The sequence below is a fragment of the Stegostoma tigrinum genome, chromosome 4 (genome assembly GCF_030684315.1).
Source record: "Stegostoma tigrinum isolate sSteTig4 chromosome 4, sSteTig4.hap1, whole genome shotgun sequence".
Lineage (NCBI taxonomy): Eukaryota > Metazoa > Chordata > Chondrichthyes > Orectolobiformes > Stegostomatidae > Stegostoma > Stegostoma tigrinum.
Genome location: NC_081357.1, coordinates 92,989,228 through 93,012,481, shown reverse-complemented (window position 1 = coordinate 93,012,481; position 23,254 = coordinate 92,989,228). Strand labels below are relative to the sequence as shown.

Sequence of the window (23,254 nt, the reverse complement as noted above, 5' to 3'; positions counted from 1 at the left end):
TACAGATTCTCCAAAGAGATTATCCAAATACATTAAAAGCAAGAGGGTAACTCGAGACAGGGCAGGGTCCCTCAAAGATCAAGGAGGTCATCTTTGTGTTGAACCCCAGGAGATGGGAGAGATACTAAATGAATATTTCACATCAGTTTTTACTGATGTAGAGAAAGAAAGAAATTTTGATGTTTTAAAAATAGCCCACATTACAGAAGAGGAAATTCAGAGGTCTTAGTGAATATAATAGTGGATAAATCTCCGGGAGGTCATCTAATTTATCTCAGAATGTTGTGAGAAGTAAGAGAGGAAATTGCGAGACCCCTTGCAGAAATATTTGCATCAACTGCAACTATGGGTGAGGTGCCTAATGCCTAATGTTGCAACTTTGTTTAAGATATGTTGTAAGGAGAAACCAGGCAACTATAGACCTGTGGGCTTGATTTCGATTGTGGGTAAATTGTTGGAGGTGTTTATAAAGGATAGGATTTATGGGCATTTAGAGAAGCAAAAATGGATTAGGGATAATCAGCATGGTTTTGTGCAAAGAAAATAGTGTCTCTTAAACTTGTAATCAGAGATAATGGGAACTACAGATGCTGGAGAATCTGAGATAACAAAGTGTGAAGCTGGATGAATACAGCAGGCCCAGCAGCATCTCAGGGGCACAAAAGCTGACGTTTCAGGCCTAGACCCTTCATCAGAGAGCAGATTGAGTTTTGAGAAAGTTACCAGAAAGATTGATAAAGGCAGGGTAGTAGATGTTCTTTACTTGGACTTTAGTAAAGCTTTCAAAAAGGTTCTGTATGGTAGACTAATTAGTAAAGTTGGGTCAGATGAGATTCAGGGTGAGCTTATCAATTAGATGTATAATTGGTTTAATGGCAGGAGACAGAGAGTGGTGGAGGAGGGTTGCTTTACAGACTGCAGGCCTGTCACCAACAGCATTCAACAGGGATCGGTTCTGGATCCTCTTTTGTTTGTCATTTATATAAATGAGAATATAGAAGGCATGGTTAGTAAGTTTGTAGACGACACCAAAGTTGGTGGCATTGCAGACAGTGAAGAAGATTTTCTAAGATTACAAAGGGATCTTGATTGAATGGGTCAATAAATTGAAAAATGGCAGATGGAATTCAATCTGGATAAGTGCGAGGTATTGCTTTTTGGTACAACAAATAGGTGTATGTCTTATACAATTAATGGTAGGGCCTCGGATAGTTTTATAGAACAGAGGGACAGAAGGATTCGGGTACGTAATTCTTTGAAGCTTGTGTCACAGGTAGACAAGATGGTTAAGAAGGCATTCGGCATGCTTGCCTTCATTACACAGTCTTTTGAGTACAGAAGTAGGGAAGTCACGTTGAGGTTGTACAGGACATTGTTGAGGCCTCTTCTGGAGTACTGTGTTCAGTTCTGGTTCCCAAGTTATAGGAAGATTATTACTAAATTGGAGAGGTTCAGAGAGATTTACCAGAATGTTGCCGGGTATAGAAGATTTGAGCTATGAAGAAAGGCTAGATAGGCTGGGACTTTTTTAAATGGACTATAGGAGATTGAGAAGCAACTTTATAGAAGTTCATAAAATAAAGAGGGGTTTAGATAGGGTTAATGGTAGTTGTCTTTTCCCTAGGATGGGAGATTTCAAGACCAGAGAGCACATTTTTAAGGTGAGAGGAGAAAGATTTCAAAAAAGACATGAGGAGCAATATTCTTTACAGAAGGTGGTTCGCATGTGGAATGAATTTCTTGAGGAAGTGGTGCTTATGGGTATAATTACAATGTTTAAAAAACATTTGGATAAGTATATGAATAGAAAAAAGTTTAGAAGGATATTGGCTAGGAGCAGGCAGGTGGGATTAGTATAGTTTGGGATTATGTTCGGCATGGACTGGTTGGACTGAAGTGTCTGTTTCTGTGCTGCATGACACTATGAGTGAACATTATATGCCAGATGGCAATATAAAATCTAATTCTGCCATGAAATCTAATTCTGTCATCTCACCATCATACATTAAATGTCCGTGCTAATGTAGCACACCCTTTCCACACAGTTAGGGTCACTATTACCTTTAGTGTCACATCAATCATACAATTCCTACAGTGCAGAAGCAGGCCATTTGGCCCATCGAAACCACATTGACTCTCTGAAGAGCATCCCACCCAGACCCACTCCCCACACCCTATTCCTGCATTTCCCATGGCTAATGCACATACCCTGCACATCCCTGTACACTGCGGGCAATTTCCCATGGCCAACCCGTCTTTGGACTGTGACGAAACTGGAGCACCCAGAAGAAATCCACACAGACACGGGGAGAATGTGCAAACTCCATACAGATGGTTACCTGAGGGTGGAACTGAATCCAGGTCCCTGACACTGTGAGGCAGACATGTTAACAACTTAGCCATCAAACTGCTCCAATTTATCTGTGTATCCCAGGACTGATGCACTCCTTTCAGTAATGAGAGAAAGCAGAAAATAATACCGTGAAATGGAACATGTGAAGACAATGGAACGGTGAGTTTCAAGGCAGACAACTGTGAGGGACAGATGCAAGTTGGGTAGATGGATGTCAGATGGAAAATTAAGGAAGTGCTTTGAGAGAGAATGATTTGAATTACAAGGCATCTTCTATGGAATGCTGTGCAGGAGAATGCTGTGAAAATCTGAGTTCAAGGGTTGGCACCTGAAGTACTGTGCTCTCACCTTTCCTGCATTTTATGAGGTGATTGAATTTTTGTGGTGTTGTATTCATAACCTAGGGATACACTCCTGCTGCAACAAAGAAAAACAGAAATTGCCACGGAAACTCAGCAGATCTGGCAGCATCTGTGAAGTGAAAACAGAGTTAACATTTTAAGTCCAGTCACCCTTCTTCAGAACCTGCTGATTGCTTTAGAGACTTCCAACTACACCTGCTTATTTTCAATGGCTAACCTCTTCCTCACGTTCTCAAGAAACAACATATCTTTTCAGACCTTCACTACCTCTAGGATCATCCTCCAAGAACAGTCAGAGAAACATACGGCAATCTTCCAACTGCTCTCTTTAATTCGTCTTATTAAAATCCTCAGAAAGAAAATTAGATATGGCTATTCTGACCCCTGCCAAAGTCTTTTTTTCAAATAGAGTTCCTGTTATTGACAGATGTGGATCATCATCGCCCTGACTAACCAGGAAAACCTGAAATAGGATATTAGTACTATGACACAGTTAATCAGCCAGCAGCAAGGTTTCCTGCTACAAAAATCAAGAGTCCAACTTATTCACAACAATGTCCCTATCACTGCCAACCCGAGTGAATAGTTCCATTAAAATGTTAAAATGTTGCTTTTCACCATTCAGTGATACTGCCACTGCTACAACAGAAGCTTTAAGATCCAAATATCACAGCTTGCATTTACCTAAAGTTTTGGGAAGCATGGAATGATTCCAAACCTTTATCAGTCTTCACATTTAAAACTTATAGAGATCAGTGAGCAATGTGAGGCGTGGCATATGTAGATTCTCACAGCTGTTGATAGCAGCCATGTTAGTAGGAGTTCCATACCATCATATAATCCTGCACAAATGACATCTCTAAGAAATGAGCCCACCAGCAGCAGAAATCCCTGGCTGTTCTATTAGTCTCAAACACAAATAGTGAATTTCTGTAGTCAGGCAGCTTGGCCAGTAGTTGGCCATCTACCCGGCCATACTGCAAGAAACAACACAAAATTTCACTACATACGAAGGTCAAATATGGCAGTAAACTCAGAAGAAAACTTCTTGACCGCTTCCAATGCCTTAACAGCCACTTCTCCCAAAAAGCTACCTCTGACAAGGAGATCCAATACTAGATCAGTTGTGCCAGCTCAGCCTTCTACAAATTATGCCAACTAGTATTTGACAACAAAGATCTCTGCAAGTCCACTGGAGTTCCAGTGTATACAGCAGTTGTCATCACCACACTCCAGTCCTACAGAGAGACCTGGCTATGCATCAATAATACTCAATAAGGTCAGAGAAATTTCACCAGCAATGTCTCCATGTATTCCGTGGAGTGAGGTTTACAGGTATGGTTGGTGCAGGATTGCTGATGTAAATCTTCCATATCGATTTCAGGAAGGCATTTAATAAGGCTCCACTCAGAAAACTATTAGCAAAAATTAGACGGGAGGTTAGCTTCTGTTATGGATCATTAATTGGTTAGCAGATCAGAAAAAGAAATCCAGGCTGTATTTTTCTCTCATGCTTGGATTTCTGAATGAAAAACAAGTTTCTTGTACCTTTCAAACCACTTGATCGTTTGCTTTTGTTCTTAAAATATCACGGTATTCAAATTTATTCTTTGAATTGTTAAGTGAGCCTAAGAATTTAAAGCCCATAAACTTTTTTACTCACTTCTCCTTTTGATCCTTTGTGTCCTTTTTCACCCTTAAACCAAATAATTTGGAAAATGCCATTAATGTAAAGATTACTCTCTACTATCTTATAAAAACTCAATTTTAAAATTTTATTTGTATTACCTTTAGACCTTCAATACCCTGTGTTCCAGTAGGACCTGTATCACCCTGAGAGACAAGAGATTAACGCTCAATATTCAATGTTTCCGTCTCACAGCACACCGCAAACCTTCTTTTGCATAAATTATAGCACTATTTACCCTTTACCAACAACAACAACAAAAACAAAGTTGCTGGAAAAGCTCAGCAGGTCTGGCAGCATCTGTGAAGGAGAAAACAGAGTTAATGTTTCGGTTCTGGTGGCCCTTCCTTAGATCTGTTCCGAGGAAGTGTCACTGGACCCAAAATGTTAACTCTGTTTTCTACTTCACAGATGCTGCCAGACCTGCTGAGCTTTTCCAGCAACTTTGTTCTTGTTCCTGATTTACAGCATCCGCAGTTCTTTTGGCTTTTATTTACCATTTATCATTTCATTTTATATCCTCGTAAGAAATAAACATGAAAGGTAAAGTTGCCACATTCCCAGAGCACTGCTCTCTCATTGAAGAAATGACTGGTGGGAAATTTGAACTGTGAGTCACAATCCCTCTCGTGAGGACTGAGATGAAGGTGGGACCTTCATGATAATTTCAGACAGTGTAGGAATTGAACCTCCCCCGTTGGTATAACTCTGCATTGCAAACCAGCCATCCAATCAACTGAGCTAACCAATTACCTTGTTAGAAATGCATACACACCACGGAGTGGTAGTGAATCCAATGCCCATTTTATACCTCACAGTATTTTTGTTCATTAATTTAAATGCAAAATAAATAGTGATGTGTTTAAAAGGCACCAATCCCATGACAATCCATTCAGAGTCCCTACCAAATTTTACCCCCAACTTTTCTACATCATAAGCTAATGTAAGCGCCATGTAATATTATTAATGAAAAAAAAATTGCATTTACTTGGCATTTTATTAGACCTGCTGGTTTACCCAAAACCTTTTACAGATAATGGATTACAGTATTTTTATTCATTCATGAAATGCAATTATCACAAGCAAAGACAGCTTTTGCGGTCCATCCTTGATTACCTTTGAGACAATTGTGGTTAGCTACCCTCTTGCCCTCTTGAACAGTAGCAGTGGTTTAATTTGTCGCACACATTGCTGATGGGAAGGAGAGATATGATGGAACAGTAATATAGTTCCAAGTCAGCACAATTCAGTGGCTAAGAGGGAAACTTGCTGGTGATGGCGTTTCCATTCACCCATTGTCATGGTTCTAGGTGGTAGACAACAGGGTTAACTATACAAGATAAACTCCACCCATCAAAATAAAAGGGTCTGTTCCTGAGAGAAGCGATATGGTTCTCCATTGTCGTACGAGAGTTTCAGTGATTATTCTTAGTGTTAATAGCTCATAGCTAAATTAGTCATGTGTATTCACTTGTAAATTGAGCCTGGTGTCTCAGAAGGAAATATACATCATTTGAGATGCATGATAACTAGCTATTCAGTAACACATAATAAATTTATCTTCTGTCCTTCACGATTGTGCCTATCTATAGCCCACAATACTGTGTGGATATCCCTTCCCCATTTGGTAATAAGGGTTAAGACTAGCTATACCTTTCTAAGAGTAGAGGTTTTGGATATAGGAAGGGCTGGCTGTTGAAGAATTTTTGGCAAGTGGTCTATCATATGGTAGTGAGAGTGAATCAATATTTAAGATGGTGGATAGGATGTGAATCAAGGAAACTACTTTATCTTAGATGAAAAAGTTGCTTGTGTATTTACTGATTACTTATGAAATTCACTATCATTGTGTAGGGAAATATGATAGCTCGTTCGTAAGCAGCAATAACAATAAATCATTAATTACAAAATACTTTTATTCCCTGATTGTTGCTTGAAGGAAACTGGTCAAGACAATGTCATGGAATCTTTTGGTTATTGAAACAAGCAATGTACCTTAGTTCACCTGTTGTTCTGAAGACATCACTTTGAGCAGTGCAAAACTTAGCATTTTAGCTGAGATTATGCATGTAATTCCATAGGGAAATTTGAATTCAGAAGTTTCTAACTCAGTGTTCAGAATCTTAATAATTTATAGAATTGCACAGTTAGAATGTTACCAGATTAATAATTTAAACTTCTGAACCAATGCTTCAGAGACATGAGTTCAAGTCCCACCGTAGCAGTTGGAGACATTTAAAGTCAATTACAAATTTGGAATAAAATGCCAGTTTTGTAATTAATGACCATGAAACTATCACTGTAAAAATCACCTGGTTTATTAATGTCTCTCAGGAATGAATTTGATAAAATTCATACCTTTTATGGCCTATAAGTGACTCCATATCCAGCAATGTGGTTGAATCTTAACTACACATAGACTAATAGGCAATTCAGTTCACAGGCAATTTGGAATAAGTCATGAACAGATGGCCTTGCCAGCAATGCTAACATCCTGACAGTAAATAAAAGAAAAATGTTAACAAAGGGCATTAAGTACTTTATTAATGCTCCACCATTTCAGCGCAAGTCAAATGAGATCCATACCTTTTGTCCTTTGATTCCTCGGGCTCCTTTTTGACCCTGTAGGAAGTTTAGATTATTAAAAAGAAATAGGCATATATTAGATATGTAAAGTAAAAGCTTACTGATGTTATGAAGATTAATGCTTGGGGATCACAATAAAACTTACATGAATTCCAGGATATCCAATAAATCCAGGCCAGCCAGGTATTCCTGTATCTCCTTTTTGGCCTTTCAGTCCCTGTCAGATGGGATTATAAAATCATGTGAAAATTAACATCATTCATTGAGAAAAAAATTTTTAAATTACTACAACGTATTTTGTTAAATCAAGGAATGGTGGTAACGTTGGCAGCCATTTACCCAACCACATGAAGGCAATGGCTGGCATTGTATGATTATATGATGTACCTCAAATGTCCTTTCACATTTGGGATATTATTTTAAATGATTTTTTTCTATTTATCTGTTTTTGAATTTTTCCTTGTCCAAACAACAAAAGTGCTAGGCCTCAGTCAATGCCACCACCAGCTCAGCAAAAGTGAAATAATGTGACTGATCAGAGGATTATCCCTTCCTCACTGTGAAATTTGTGAGCTATATATAGTAGATCTTGGTTACAGTTAAAGGAATATTTTCATTGGCTGTTCACTACTAGTTACATTGTAAACATTGAGCAATTTTTTTTACATGTTTACCATTGCTAGCAAAATCTAAATTCAAATTCATAATCAAAAGAAATTTTTCTGCACTCAATTACCAGAAATATGCTCTCACATGGGAAATTGAAATCATAAATCCACTTAGCAATTCTTCTGTATTCTACTTAAATATTTTTATTACGATTAAATCATTCAACAGATGGGAGTTAAAACACAAGAATCATAAAATATCATAAAAAGAAGTCAAACTATAATTCTAACCACTTACAGGTTTCCCCATTGGACCCTCGTTACCTTGTGGTCCTGGAAATCCTTTCTCTCCCTTAAAAAAATAAGAGATTATCTTGGAGTTTATATTATTGGAGTCCTCTTGTGTTTAGTATTGGTCAAATTATTCAAAAACTTCACGCAAAAGAAAATATTTAATTTTCATAAACCTTTAGTCCACTAATGCCTTTTGGTCCTTGCAGACCCTGTCGTCCTTGATATGCCTGGATACAAAAAAATTAGATTGCATTAATTAATTCTATATGTGTATTCTCATACACATCAAGTTGACATTCACTTAGATATTCAAAAAAGTATACCTCAATGCCTGGGACTCCTTCTCGCCCAGGTTGGCCTGGATCTCCTATTATTCCCTGCAAATAAAATGCAATGTTCATACTGTAAGTAAGAGCTAACACTAGATTTAGAAAAGTTTTTGTTTTAGCTTAGAATGGCACTCCAACATATTTGTACCTTACGTCCAGATTTTCCTGGCAGCCCATAAGCTCCTGGAACTCCCTGATCAAGAAAACAGTTTTGTTTGTTCCATATCCTTGATAAAACACAAGTTTTTGAGGACATACTTGGCTATAGTGTAGTAGCTATTAGTTCTTTCTCCTTCAATATTTTATACAACATATCACAAACAGTTTTAAAACGTTGTCAATACTAATTAATAGATTTTTCTGAAGAAGGGCCTCCACCCAAAACATCAGCTAAACTGCTCCTCCAATGCTGCCTGGCCTGCTATGTTCATCCAGTTTCACATCGTTTTATCTCAGATTCTCTAGCATTGGCAGTTCCCACTATATCTGTCAATGTTAATGTTGGGATTAAGTCCAATAATAGGGATTCAGGGCAGATTCCTCAACTGACAAGAAGCAGCAGCACTGGTTACAAACAAACATACAAAGTAAGAGTAGTACTAGGTCAGCCAGCTCTTACAGCATGGTCCACCAGTCAGTAAGATAACAGCTAATCTGATTATTGTGGTAGGAATTGCTGGTCTATAATATTCACTGAGTAAATAGATGGAATACAGGAGGCTGCAAAGCCATTACATCCTGACCAGTACTTCTTGTCAGAATCGGTTCTCTCCAGGATTGTGTAATCAGAGAATCAGCCCTAACATTTCAAAGTACATTGTTCACACATTGCCTTTGCCAGACACTGCTCATTATAGTAATTTGGGGAGGCACGGTGGCTCAGTGGTTAGCACTGCAGCCTCACAGCACCAGGGACCTGGGTTCGATTCCAGCCTCAGGTAACTGTCTGCGTGGAGTTTGCACATTCTCCCCGTGTCTGCGTGGGTTTCCTCCGGGTGCTCCGGTTTCCTCCCACAGTCCAAAAATGTGCAGGCTAGGTGGATTGGCCATGCTAAATTGCCCATAGTGTTCGGGTGTGTGTGGGTTAAAGTGGGATGGGTCTGGGTGGGATGCTTGAAGGTGCGGTGTGGACTTGTTGGGCCGAAGGGCCTGTTTCAACACTGTAGGGAATATAATCTAATCAAGACTGTATGGAATCAAACAATCGTCAGTAGAAACCATCAGAATGGTTAACATACAAAGGATAAATGCCACAGAGGTAGTCTTGCTCTTCTAAGTATGAGTTAAATATTTATAATGTAATATGGTTTACAGAATTTGACTCTGCACGTAATATATCCTATACCTGTACTGGAATTATATTATATTGACAATAATTCTAAGTAGAAGTATTCCAATTGTGAGCATGAACATCTCACCACAAGAAAACACAAACAAAACAAATCAAACATGAGACACAGTATTACTCACAAGTTTTCCTTTTGTACCTTTTCTACCAGGTAACCCTGGATCACCCACAAGACCCTGCAAAATCATTTTAAGTAAAATTGTTGAAACAAAATTATTTTCAAGTAAATGTCGAACTCAACATTTTAATACATTAAGAAACTAATAGAAAAACAACTTACTCTGGTTCCTTTCGTGCCAGGTTTGCCTTCAATACCTGGGAATCCTTTGTCACCCTTAAGATGAAGTCAGTTAAAATTAAATAAACAAAAAGAAAATGGTACAATAAATATTTTGAGGATTGCAATAATGTTCTCTGGTCATAATGAGAAAAAAAGTTATGATATACTTCGCTTGAAGAGAATGATGCTTATAATGGAGAGATGGTAGCATGATGGCAACATTACCGGACAAGCAATCCAGAGACCTAGGCTAATGTACAGGAGATAGGGATTCAAATCCCAGCATAGTAGCTAGTGGAATTTAATTTCAGTTAATATATCTGAAATACAAAGCTAGTTTCAAGAATGGTGGCCATAACAACTATTGTTAATTACTGTAAAGAAACATCAGCTTATTAATGTCTTTTGGGGAAGGAAATCCGAAATTCTTACTCTGTTTGGCCTTGCATAAAGGACCATTTAGCAGGATGGTTAACAAAACTAGACCTATGGAAAGGGACTGTCGTTATTCAGTTGAATAAAAAAATTGGTTTAAGCACAGGTGTGGTAAGTGGTTGTTTTTCATACTGGAGACTGGTATGCAGAATCTAGGAGAACCACATTTTTTTGCTATGTATACTAGATCATAGGTTACAGAGAAAAATTTCATAATTTGCTGAAGATACAAACTTAAAAGTGGTGGCAAACAGGGAGGACAGTATGAATGGCATGCTCTATGACATAAATGAGCCAATACAATAGGAAGACATGTGAGATGGAAGTCAGTGTGGAAGAAATGCGAGTTGATACATTCTGCCGGAATAGATAATGAAAGGCAATATAGACTTAACAGCTCAATTCAACAGAATGTGCATGGAGAGAGGTACCTGTGGGTGTAAGTGATGAGTCCTTGCAAATGCCAGGACATACTAAAACAGTAAAATCCAAGTGTATGAGATTTTGGGCTTCACAGATGCTGCATACATGAACAGGGAAGTTATGCTGAACCCTTATAAAGTTCTTGTTAGGCCGCAAATCAATTATTGAATGCTCAACATTATAGGAAAGAGAGACTGCAGAGGAGATTTACCCAAATGGTTCCAGGGATGAGGAGTTTAGCAACAAGGTTATATTGAGATATTGAGCCTGCTCTCGTCAAGAAGAAAGGAGATTGAGGGGATTTTTAATAGAGGTGCATGAGCATTATGACAGGTTTAAATAACTTGGACAAAGAAAAACTATTCTCATTACCTGATGCTAGTAGGGCTAAGGGACAGACCTGAGATTCTGTCATGAGATGTATGGGAAATATGTGGAAGAACCTTTCCTAATGTAGTGATTGGTAATGACCTAGAATTCCCTGCCCACAGAGGGTGTTAGAAATAGAAACAACCAAAAAAGATAGTAGATTCTCATCTGAAAGAAACAAACTTGCATAGCTGTGGGGACTGAGTGATGTCTCTTGTGGCACAGTGACAGTATTCTACCTCTGGACAAGGAGACCTAGATTCCAGTCCCACTGGCTCAAGGTGTATAACAACATCCCTGAACAGGTTGATTATAAAATTATGGGGACAAAGTTGGGATTGGGACTGGCTGGATTGTCCAGTGGAGAACCAGCATGGACTTAATATATTGAGTGACCGCCTTCTGTGCTATAAATTATTCTATGGGTGCTGTTTAATGTGAGAAGTTACTGAGGGTAATGTATCAAAACTTTTAGTAACGTCCACTAAACAAAATACAAATCACGTACCTCAATAGGCATGGCTGACCATTCCTGGGATGGAGCCCCTGGGAGATGAAATCCTAACCCCACAAGAGCTGCCAGCTAATCAGAGACTAGAAGTTTTGCACTGTTTATAGACATCACCAAGATGGCTGCTACCAGTATTACATCCACCCAAAACTCAAGATTGCAAAGGGCTGCAGGTCACAAGTGAGTGTTAGATGCTAAGAGACTGTGGGATGGGGGTGGCAGGATGGCAGGGAAGGAGAGAAGAGTGTCTCCCAACAAGCCCATCACTTTCACATGCTTGGCCCTCAATCAAGCAGTGTGCAAACAGAGTTTGCGTTTCAGTGTTTCTGGAACATGAGTCTCCCATCCACTGCTGGCTTGATGTCAGTAGTAGTGGGATGAGGCCCATAGCGACCATTCATTTCCCGTTTATTTGTCTCAGTTGGTGGTTTGGTGGGAAGGAAATCCACAAGCCTTATCACTAAGGATGTAATTGAGACAAAACAGGAAGGGATTTATGTCTCCACTAATGAACCCTCTCATAAATTTTTCTGCTGCAAGGACCTCACAGGTCCATTGCTTCAGTGACTTCAGTAAGTGAAAACCAATGTGTCAGCAAGCATAAGAAAGTGATTGGCGTGTGTGGAGCCTCCCTAAGCTGTTTGCACAGCTTAGATGGAACGTTATTTTTCACCCACTTCCCTCCTGCCAATTAAATGCCCCCACCATAAAACCTGCCATGGGAAATGGTATTAAATTCTCAGCCATGACTCTGTGATCTGTGGCAACGGCCACAAATGGAAACAAAATAGTTTTATACCCAGTAAATAATTTGACCACTTAACAGACAAGTTTATTTATCCGATGAATCACTGGAACCACAAAAACTGAGAAACAGTTTGTCCTGATTACAACTTTTACATCATAACTTTACCTAACTGAATCTATTGTACAATAACACTAAATTTTTTAAAAGTTGGAAAACTGATATTTAGGGCTCAATTCAAGACAAGTCAAAACTTCTTAAGACAATTTTCTAGTTAGCTGCCAAATGGTCACACTGCTAGCAGTGTGAACACATGACATTCTAGAAACACAGATCACTTTCAGTTTTGAGTCTTCATTAACATTCTACCAGGAAGCTGCAAGTGACAAAAGGATTTCCAAAACCAGTCTAACTGTAACACTCAACCAGCTCAACAAATATCACCCGATAGGAATGCCAAAAGGGAGATTATGAATAGATTTGCAGCAGGCCTTGAAGAGTACTGTGGGACCTTCAGGAGTACTTCTGCCCATCTGAATCCATAAAAATTTTTAAATTAAAAATATGCCTATATTTCTGACTTGACCTCAATACAACATGACTTCTGTAAAGACCAATTGCTAGGCCATTTTTAAAAACTACAATGCTCCAAACTGCAGCAAATAAACACCTATAATATTCTATTCTAGCTTTGAATAGTTTAAAAATACTATTCGATTAATCCAGGCATCATAATCCATTGTACAAATTTCTTTGGGTCAGATGTCTGATAACTATCCCTTTAATTAGTTATGTTCAGACAGATGAACTTAGAGCTTGGATGAGTACCTGGAACTATGATGTTGTTGCTATTACACAGACTTGGTCAAGGGAGGGACAGGATTGGCAGCTTAATGTTCCAGGTGGGATAGAGGGGGATGTAAAAGAGGTGGGGGTGTTATGCCACTTATTAAGGAGAATATCACAGCTGTACTGTGGGAGGACACCTCGGATGGCTCATACAGCGAGGCAATATGGGTAGATCTAAGGAACATGAAGCATGCAATCACAATGTTTGGGGATTACTATAGGCCTAGCAGGAGATAGCAAGAACAGATACGTAGGCAGAATTTGGCAATATGTAAAAGTAACAGGGTTGTTGTCTTGGGTGGTTTTAACTTTCCATATATTGACTGGGACTCACTTAGTGCTTAGGGTGCGAATGGGGCAGAGTTTGTAAGGAGCAGCCAGAAGAGCATCTTGAAACAGTAAGTAGACAGTCCAACTAAGAAAGGGGCCACACTGGGCCTAATATTGGGCAATAAACCTGGCCAGGTTCATCTCAGTAGGGGAGCAGCTTGGGAATAGTGATCACAATTCAGTAAGCTTTAAGGTAATGATGGATAAAGACAAGTGTAGTTGTCAGGTGAAGGTGCTAAATTAGGAGAAGGCTAATTACAATGATATTAGGCAGGAATTGAAGAATGTAGATTGGAGGCAGCTGTTTGAGGGCATATCAATATCTGGTCCGTGGGAGACTTTCAGGTGTAAGTTGCTGGGAACTGAGGACTGGCACGTTCCTGTAAGGATGAAGGATAAGCATGGTAGTTTATGGAACCTTGGATAACGAAAGATATTGTGAGCTTAGTCAAAAAAAGTAAGCATTTGTCAAGGCTAAGAGTCTGCGAACACACAAAGCAAGGGTAGGATAAAAGGAAAGTCGAAAGAAGCTTAAGCAAGGAGTCAGGAGGGCTAAAAGGGGTCATGAAAAGTCATTGGCCAACAGATATAGGAAAATCCCAAGGCTTTTAATACATATTTAAAGAACAAGATGGTGGCCTGGGAGAGGGTTCGCCCATTTAAGGACAGGGAAGGGAATTTATGTGTAGAACCAGAGGAAATAGGTGAGGTATTAAATGAGTACTTTGCATTAGTATCCACCATAGAGAAGGGCTTGGTGCATGATGAGTGTGGAGAAGGGTGTGTGCAGATAATTTGGAGTCATATTGAGATCCAAAGGGAGGAGGTATTGGGGATCTCGAAAAGCATTGAGGCAGACAAGTCCCCAGGGCCTGATGGGAAATACCCCAGAATACTGAGAGAGGCAAGGGAGGAAATTGCTGGGGCCTTGAAAGAAATCTTTGTTATCTTCACTGGCTACAGGAGAGGTCTCAGAGGATTGGAGAATAGCCAATGTTGTTCCTTTGTTTACGAAGGGTGGCAGGGATAATCCAGCTAATTACAGGTCAGTAAGCCTTACCTCAGTGGTAGGGAAATTACTGGAGATGATTCTTTGAGATAGCATTTACTCCCACTTGGAAATCAGTGGGTGTATTAGCGCGAGGCAACATGGTTTTGTGAAGGGAAGGCTGCGCCTCACAAACTTGGTTAAGCTTTTAGAGGAAGTAATGAAAATGATCGGTGAGCGTAGGGCAGTGGATATTGCCTACATGGGCTCCAGTAAGGCCTTTGACAAGGTCCCTCATGGCAGGCTGATACAGAAGGTAAAGTCGCACAGGGTCAGAGATGAACTTGCAAGATGGATAAAAAAATGGTTCGGTCATAGAAGACCAAGGGTAGTAGTGGAAGGGTGCGTTTCTGAATGGAGCGCTAAGACTAGTGGGATTAGTGTTGGGACCTTTGCTGTTTGTAATATATATAAATGATTTGGAGGAGGATGTAACTGGTTTGATTAGTAAGCTTGCGGGTGGCACAAAGGTTGGTAGAATTGTGGATGACAATGAGGACATCAGAGGATACAGCAGGATATAGATCAGTTAGTGACTTGGGCAGAGAGATGGCAGATGGAGGTTAATCTGGAAAAATGTGAGGTAATGCATTTCAGATAGTCTAATCATGTTGGAAAATATACAGTAAATGGCAGAAACCTTAAGGGTACTGATAGGAAAAGGGGTCCGGGTGTACTGAAAGTGGCAATGCAGGTGGAGAAAGTAATCAACAAGGCATACGGTGTGCTTGCCTTCATTGGCTGGGGCACTGAGTTTAAAATTTAGCAGGTAATGTTGCAGCTTTATAGAACCGTAGTTAGGCCGCATTTGGAAGATCGTGTTCAATTCTAGTCACCACACAACCAGAAGGATGTGGTGGCTTTGGAGAGGGTACAGAAAAGATGTTGCCTAATATAGAGGGCATTAGCTATGAGGAGAGCTTGGAGAAACTTGGGTTGTCCTCACTGGAATGATGGAGGTTGAAGGGCAAGCTCATAGTGGTCTACAAGATTATGAAGGGCATGGACAAAGTGGACATCAGAAGTTTTTTTTCCCAGGGTGGCAGAGTCAGTTACTACGGGGCATAGGTTTAAGTTGCGAGGGACAAGATTTAAAGGTGATGTACAAGGCAATTTTTTTTTACACAGAGGATGGTGGGCGCCTGGAACCCGCTGCCAGGGGAGGCAGTGGAAGCAGATACGATAGTGACTTTTAAAAGGCGTCTTAATAAATACATGAATGGGATGGGAGTAGAGGGATACGATTCCCAGAAGGGTAGGGGCTTTTCGTTGTGATGGGCGGCATGTTGGTGCAGGCTTGAAGGGCCGAAGGGTCTGTTTCTGTGCTGTAATTTTCCTCATTCTTTGCTTTAATCTCTTTTCCTCAAAGTTGAATAATTTCTATTTCACATTTATTAGACAGTTCATTGTGAATATCAAAAACTCCACCCAAGATACATTAATTTTTGTCAATAGATCTGTTATAAATTGTTAATCAATGACAAGATATAAAAAGAAAACTTATTAAGCACAGAAATGGTCTGTACAAATAAAACCCAAGTTTGTAAACACATATTGTCATTACCTTCACTCCCTGTAATCCCCATATGCCTTCATGTCCTGTTTCACCTTTGTTTCCCTAGAAATTACAATAATTAATTTATTTTAATAATACTGTTTCTGAATCATTAAATATTATCTGTTCACTTCTAACTGTTACCTCAGTCACTGTGTCAATACACGCCACGAAAATTTGTATTTCAGCTAAAAACCTTACATTTATTCACACTGCTTCACTCGTGCTGACGGAAAAAAAGTGATGATAATGGTCCAGATACTCTGGTGGCCAGATAGTTAGTGTAGGAAAGTAGACTGCAGTTGCAGGTAGAGACTCTGCAGAAACACTGGCACAGTTGACTACATGGGAATGTGGGAACAGAGTTATCATAATTTTCTGGCACGCAATTCCTGTGCATCTGGAGCCCTCTGAAACAGCCCTGTAAAATGAAAGCATTTTGAAGGTTCTAGTTCACTAAAATTTACTAACTACCCAGGAAACATTAGAGGATTAGAAACCCACTCAATTAATTTGAACTGCCAACTCACTGCACCCACAACTACACCACCTCTAGATTTGATACAGACCCCTCCCCCCCCCAAGCTGCTAGACTCGACAGCCCCCAACCCAACCCAACATGTTGGCTCCAAGTCAGAACCAACACCTCCTCACTGCTGGACCTCACAATTCCACAAAAGCAACTACAACATATCTGACAAGCACTGCCATCACCACACCACCTCCCACCACTGGGCATAATCTGCTCCCCAGATCTGACCCAACACTTCCACTCTCAGGATGTGACATACCCCATGAGCAGATCCAGCAGGATCCAACCACCAAACGAATATCACCAAAACTCCAATGTACATTTATTCTTCCTCCCAAAGTGGACAGTTTCACATTTTTGCCTCTTATTTTTCCGTTTATTTTTATGTTGTCAGCAAATCTAGCGAATATACCTTCTGTTCCTTCAAACAAGTAATTTATATAAATTGTAAACTGTTGAGATCCCAGCACTGAACCCTATGGAATACCACTCATTATATCTTGTCAACCTGAAAAAGGGCCATTTAAGTCTACTTTCTGCTTCCTGGTAGCCAGTCAATCTTTTATCAATCCTACCCCCGTAAGCTTTTAATTTCCTCAATTATCTTTGATGTGGTACCTTATGAAATGCCTCTGGAAATCTAAATACAGTGCATCCACGAGTTCCCTTTATTCACAACACGTTATCTTCTCAATTAACTCCAACAGATTAAACAAACTTAATTTCCCTATCAAAAAAGCATGTTGACTTTACCTGATTGTCTTGAACTTATTTGCCCTCCTATAGCTTTTTTAACAATAGCTTCTAACAGCTTCTTTTCCCATAATAAATTGTAAGCTAATTTGACTGTCATTTTCTGATTTCTGTCTCATCCCGTTTTTGATTAAAGGAGTTACATTCATTATCTTCCAACCTAATGGGATTGTCCCAACATCAGGGGAGTTCTGAGAAAGGATTTTGAAAAATTCACTTGTGGGACGTGGGTATTGCTGGCTGGACCAATTTTTATCCATTCACAGATGCCCTTGGAGGAGATTGTGGTGGGCTATAGTCTATGTGGTAGGTAGATCCATAATGCTGTTAAAATCCAGGTTTTAATGCAGTGACAGTGAAGGAGTAGCAGTATATTTCCAAATCAGGCTGTAAGCGGCTTGGAGGGAAACTTGCAAGTAGTGGTGTTTCATGTTTCATGCCCATCTCTTCTAGATGGAAGTGGTCATGGGTTTGAAGAGAGCTATCTCAGGATCTTTGGCAAATTTCTGCAGTGCATCTTGCAGGTAGTACACACCCCTGCTACGAATCGTTGGTAGTGGAGGGATTAGATGTTTGTGGATGTGGTGCCAATCAAATGGGCTGCTTTGACCTGAATGGTGTTGCCGGATCTGCATTCATCCAGGCAGGTGGGAAGTACTCCATCATACTCCTGACTTGTGTCTTGTGGACAGGCTTTGAATAATTGGAAGGTGAGTTACTTGTTGCAGTATTCCTAGCTTTTGGCCTGCTCTTGTATCCATGGTACTTACATGGCGGTCCAGTTGAGTTTCTGGTCAATGATAATCCACAGAATATTACGAGTAAGAGATTCAGCAATGGTCATGCCATTAAATGTCAAGGGGCAGTGTCTGGATTGTCTCTTATTTGACGTATTTGTGTGGCACAAATATTATTTGCCACTTTTAAGACCAAGCCTAGATATTGTCTCACTCTTGTTACATTTGGGCACGGACTGCTTCAGCATCTGAAGAGTCACTAATAATTGCACAAGGTCACTTCTGATCTTATGATGGAGGGAAGGACAACAATGAAGCAGCTGAAAATGATTAGGCCAAGGATACTAACCTGACGATACTACCCTACAGGGATGTCCAAAACTGAGATGACTGACCTCCACCCATCCTCCTATGTGTCAGTTAAGTCTCTAACCATTGGAGAGTTTTCCCCTGATTCCCGTTGACTCCAACTGAAGACAATGCATTGATGATCTCACTAGCAATTTCTTTTAAGCCCAGTGGATAAGGTCTACCAGGACCTTTGGACTTGTTAGCTTACAGCTCCAACAATTTATTCAATATCACTTCTCTGGTGATTGTAATTTCCCTGAGTTCCTCCTTTCCGTCCATTTCCTGATTTATTACTGTTGGTAGCAAAAACAGTGAAAATTCACACTCCAGGATGCCTAACATTTAAACTCAAATGTATGCTGAAAGCAACTCTCTGATACTGGGGACAGCAAATACAAGAAAATCAATACACCTTTAATAATCAAGAATTCTCATTCTTGGGTAGGCAGGCACATCTTGACCCATCCTTTTCAAAAATTTGAAGAAGTTAAACAGCAGTGGTTAAATGCCTCCTTTGAAAAGGAATAATCTAAAAGGGTTAAGGGAGCTGAACACTGAATGCAGCATTATATTGAAAAGAAATGCTAAAACCTTGAGGCTCAATACACCCAGGAGTACTTTGCATCATTTGATAAAGCAAATTAAGTAGTAAGAAATTACAAAAATGGTTGTCAATGGATGCTCAGGTGTCATTACTCTACACAAGCCTGGTGGTACTATTTGAATTTGCGTTGACCTTACACAGTTTTACAAGAAAATGCGCTGTGTCTACGGTTGACTAGTATTTAGCTAAAGTATCCAAAAATGTTTTCATGTAACTCAACGTAATAATGTGCCACTGGACAAGCAAACAAGATTGGTAACTGCATTCATAACTCCATTTGGGAGAATTTGTTTCAGCAGATTACCTCTGCCCCAGACATCTTTCAATAGACTTAGAAGGTCTTCCTGGAGTCACATGTCATATGGATAACATGTTGATACATGAGGAAATAGCTGAGAAACATGACTAAAGAGTGCATACAGACTTAAAGTGCTTACAAGCAGAAGAATTCAAACTTAATGACAAATGTAAATCAATGTGGTTCTTGGGACATACTGTCAGCATTAAAGGTTGAATGATGAATCCTCAGAAGACTGAAACCATTATGCAATGAAGTCAATCCAGGTTACTGAACAAATATTTTAGTCTTCCATAAGATAGTTGCAACACATTGTATCCATGATGTGACTGTTTCGGGCAATGGGTTAAATTGTACTGGTGAATGTTTCAGCAGTTTGTACTCAGTTCTGGTTTGAATATGTCACAAACTTGCTCAGATAGCTACAATTGAATGGGAGGGCTGAGCATCTAATTAGGACAGTTACGTTCCTCTTGAATAGAATACAAATTTCTACACAGCACTGCTAAACTACAGAAACATTCAACTCTAATGTGGTCGAACATGATCACAATTGCTGATGGTTAGGAAACTGAAGACTTGGCTCCCCATTCTGCCAAAGAGGTTGACTCCATATTTACATATACAAGACTATCAAAACATATTCACTTAGGATTAGTCATAGCACGTGCAACATTACAACAGGCACTACATCCAAGGCAGTTTTCATATTGAGGATAGGGTCAACAACACGGATCAAGGATCTAGACATAAAAGGCTCAGCCATTCAAGGATCTAGAGACCGGCAAATATATTATATATTGTTCATACTGCCAATAACGTCGTGCAAAGGAGGTGCAGGAACTTTATCCCATTATGAGTTAATTAAATCACTGCTGATTGATTACGATAAACCCAATGGGGAATTTGACAACATAAGGGACCTATGGATCTTACACTGTTGAGAACAGAATCACAGTTAACAGTCTTTCATTCAGCAAACCACAAGTTTACCCAGTTTGAAGCGAATATGTTCAAGGAGAATAATGAAACCGCTAGACCACCTGAATTTATAAAATCGGAGACTTGAAGAAAATGAGGAGCTGGGGATAAAAATATTTATAGTCATGGATCTATAATATTAATAATGAGAAAGAGATCTTCTTGTGTATCCACCTGAAAGAGTTAATAGAAAGATATACCATAAGCACCATCCATTATTAATATATATGACATTCTGTCATATGGACTAGTGGACATAACAGCTGAGGTTCTCAGTCTTAACATCCAGACATCCTCAATGTCTTTGTACAATGTCTACCAGATCAGTGTAACTGCTATCTAATTCCTAACATACTATTGTCTATTTTTGAGTCCAATGAGCCTCATCAGAACTGGGAAATGGTGGCATTTATGTTGATGAGGTGGGGTGTGGTGGTTGGGTAGTTAAATCAAATAGATTTAGACAGTACACAGAGAGATGAAAAGAAAGGGAAGCAGACAAACGGATTATTGATAGTTCGCCAAGAGAGAAATAAATTCTGAATGGGTACTAACAGGAAATGTGACTAGTTGAGAATGGACTGGATGTGCTGGGAGCAACCAAGATAGAACGGAACAGGACTTGGTGTGTGGAAGTGGCTAACAAATATAGACGCGGTTCGAACTCAAATTGTTTAACTCAGTGTTTAGTCCTGGGATACTGACTAGGGTACCTAGGCAGAGCTTGTGTTGAGCTGCACAGGAGCACTAAAGCAGGCCTGAGACAGAAATGTTAGCTTGGGAAATGGTATTGAAATGGTAGGCAATTGGGTGCTCAGGTTTATTTTTACAGATAGAATAAACGTGTTCCAGTTGTGTCACCCAGTTTGTGTTTTGTCTCCCCAGTGTACGGGACACCACATTATGAGCAGTAAATACAGTAGATTAGATTGAATGAAGTGCAGAGAAATCACTGGTTCATCTGGAAGGTGGATCTGGGGCCTTGGATAGTGAGGAGTGAGGAGGTAAACAGGCAAGTGTTCCACATTAGGCACCTTCTCTCACCTTTACCAGGTCAATTTCTGACTCGTCCCTTCACTTCCTTGACATCTGTTTCCATTTCTGTGGATAGGCTGGCCAGTGTTATCCACTACAAATTCATCAACTCCCACTTACCTTGATTATACATCCTCACACACTGCTTCTCATAAGGATTCCATTTCATTCTCTCAATTTCTCCATTTCCATCACATCTGTTCTGCTGATGCCACCTTCCTCAGAGGGAGCCTCAGATATGTCCAACTTTTTCTTCAACTGAGGATCTCCTGCTACCATAGTTGACAGGACACAGAGCTATGTCTGACCAACTTCCCACACTTCTATCCTTTCCCCTTCCCATCTTTCCCTGTCACTTATCAATCCACAAGGTCCCACATCTGAAAGATCATAAGCTGCCATTTCCACAAACTCCAGCAAGAAGCCACCTCCAAATACAAATTCCTCTCCCCTCCCCTATCAGTATTCTGCAGGGTCAGTTCCCTCTGGGACACTCTGGTCGATTCCTCCTCCACTCCCAACACTGCCTCCCACACCCATGGCAACTTCCCGTGCAATTGCAGAAGGAGCAACAATTGCCTGTTTACTTCCTCCCTCCTCACTACCTAAAGCTTCAGACATGTGTGGAAACAGAGATTTGCCTAGTCTGCTGCATTTGCTGCTTACAATGTGGTCTCCTCTATAGTGGGGAGATGAAACACAGATTGAGTGCCCTCCAGCAGACCTCCAGTATCCGCAGTTTTATTATTTCATTTTGGTGTGCAACTATCTACAGCTTGTTAACTACAAACAACTCTTCTAGTTAGTTCTGTAGTGTGGTTTTCCTCTACCACACTAAGCATCCAGGTTCTGTAAATTCCTACCCTTAAAGGGGATAGTGGTAACCTTCATTACGGGCAGCAGATCATAAGCATAATGAATCAATACGATCACCTAACAGGTATGATAAGGTTTCAGAGTGGCTCCAACTCGATTCACATTATGTCTTTACTCAGTGATAACCCCAAGTTCCTGTCTGTGAACAGAAAATCATGGTTTGATAAATTTTGGCTCAATATTGATTCCTGTGTTCCACGGTTGATCATACTGGATCATGATGCCATAAACATTTAACTCATTTATTACCTTTTCACCTTGTAGTCCCATTTGGCCTCTCAGTCCAGGTGATCCTGAGACTCCCTGAAACAAACATAGTAAACTTTCAGAGTCACCTTTCTATTCGTACTTAAATAATACAAACGCGCGTAGCCAAATAAAGTGGCTACTGTACTGTCACCTTAAATCCAATGCTTCCTTGCAATCCTTTATATCCTTTAGGACCCTCTGTACCCTGAGATGAAGAAAAATGCATTTTTCAGTAAATTATTGAGGAAACAAAAGAAAAGCCAAGGATTCTAAAGTTGATGATGTGTTTAAAAATTACATACTCTTTGGCCTGGTCTTCCCTCTATTCCCTTATTTCCTTTTATTCCAGCTATACCCTGATACAAAAGAAAAGTACAAGCATGAGTGAATATAAGATATATAAATAGCTGTCCACGTTCAATAAAAGTGGAGTAAAATGTTGGAAATCTTACCGAAGGCCCGGTGTCACCAACTCTTCCATAGGAACCTGTGCTACCTCTTACACCCTTCAACAAGACAATAACAGCACAAAAATAGTTTGATATATGAATATTTTTTAAAACTCCTAGATTAGCTGCTGCGTTAGTTTTCCATTTTCTCCATGCAACATATATGCCTGGACCAACATCTTAGGCATTGACCACAGCATAAATTTAATTATAATTCACAAAAATCATAGAATTTCTGACTAAGATAATTGCCCAAGATTTTGGCGGTGTGTTAGCA

At 39.8% G+C, this 23,254-nt stretch overlaps 1 protein-coding gene across 3 annotated transcripts in view; it reads right to left on the bottom strand.

The window, feature by feature from the left end:
- Positions 1–23,254, bottom strand: part of zmp:0000000760 (collagen alpha-1(IX) chain) — a 105,868-nt gene that overhangs the window by 36,809 nt on the left and 45,805 nt on the right. For all 3 annotated transcript variants that reach the window (XM_048531397.2, XM_048531396.2, XM_048531398.2), the window contains 15 exons: positions 22,981–23,034; positions 22,831–22,884; positions 22,680–22,733; positions 22,529–22,582; positions 16,122–16,175; positions 9,848–9,901; positions 9,690–9,743; positions 8,368–8,412; positions 8,214–8,267; positions 8,064–8,117; positions 7,895–7,948; positions 7,134–7,205; positions 6,989–7,024; positions 4,504–4,548; positions 4,379–4,411 (listed from right to left, as the gene is read on the bottom strand). In XM_048531397.2, coding sequence (XP_048387354.2) covers positions 4,379–4,411; positions 4,504–4,548; positions 6,989–7,024; positions 7,134–7,205; positions 7,895–7,948; positions 8,064–8,117; positions 8,214–8,267; positions 8,368–8,412; positions 9,690–9,743; positions 9,848–9,901; positions 16,122–16,175; positions 22,529–22,582; positions 22,680–22,733; positions 22,831–22,884; positions 22,981–23,034 — 771 coding nt within the window. The remainder of the gene's footprint in view (positions 1–4,378; positions 4,412–4,503; positions 4,549–6,988; positions 7,025–7,133; positions 7,206–7,894; positions 7,949–8,063; positions 8,118–8,213; positions 8,268–8,367; positions 8,413–9,689; positions 9,744–9,847; positions 9,902–16,121; positions 16,176–22,528; positions 22,583–22,679; positions 22,734–22,830; positions 22,885–22,980; positions 23,035–23,254) is intronic.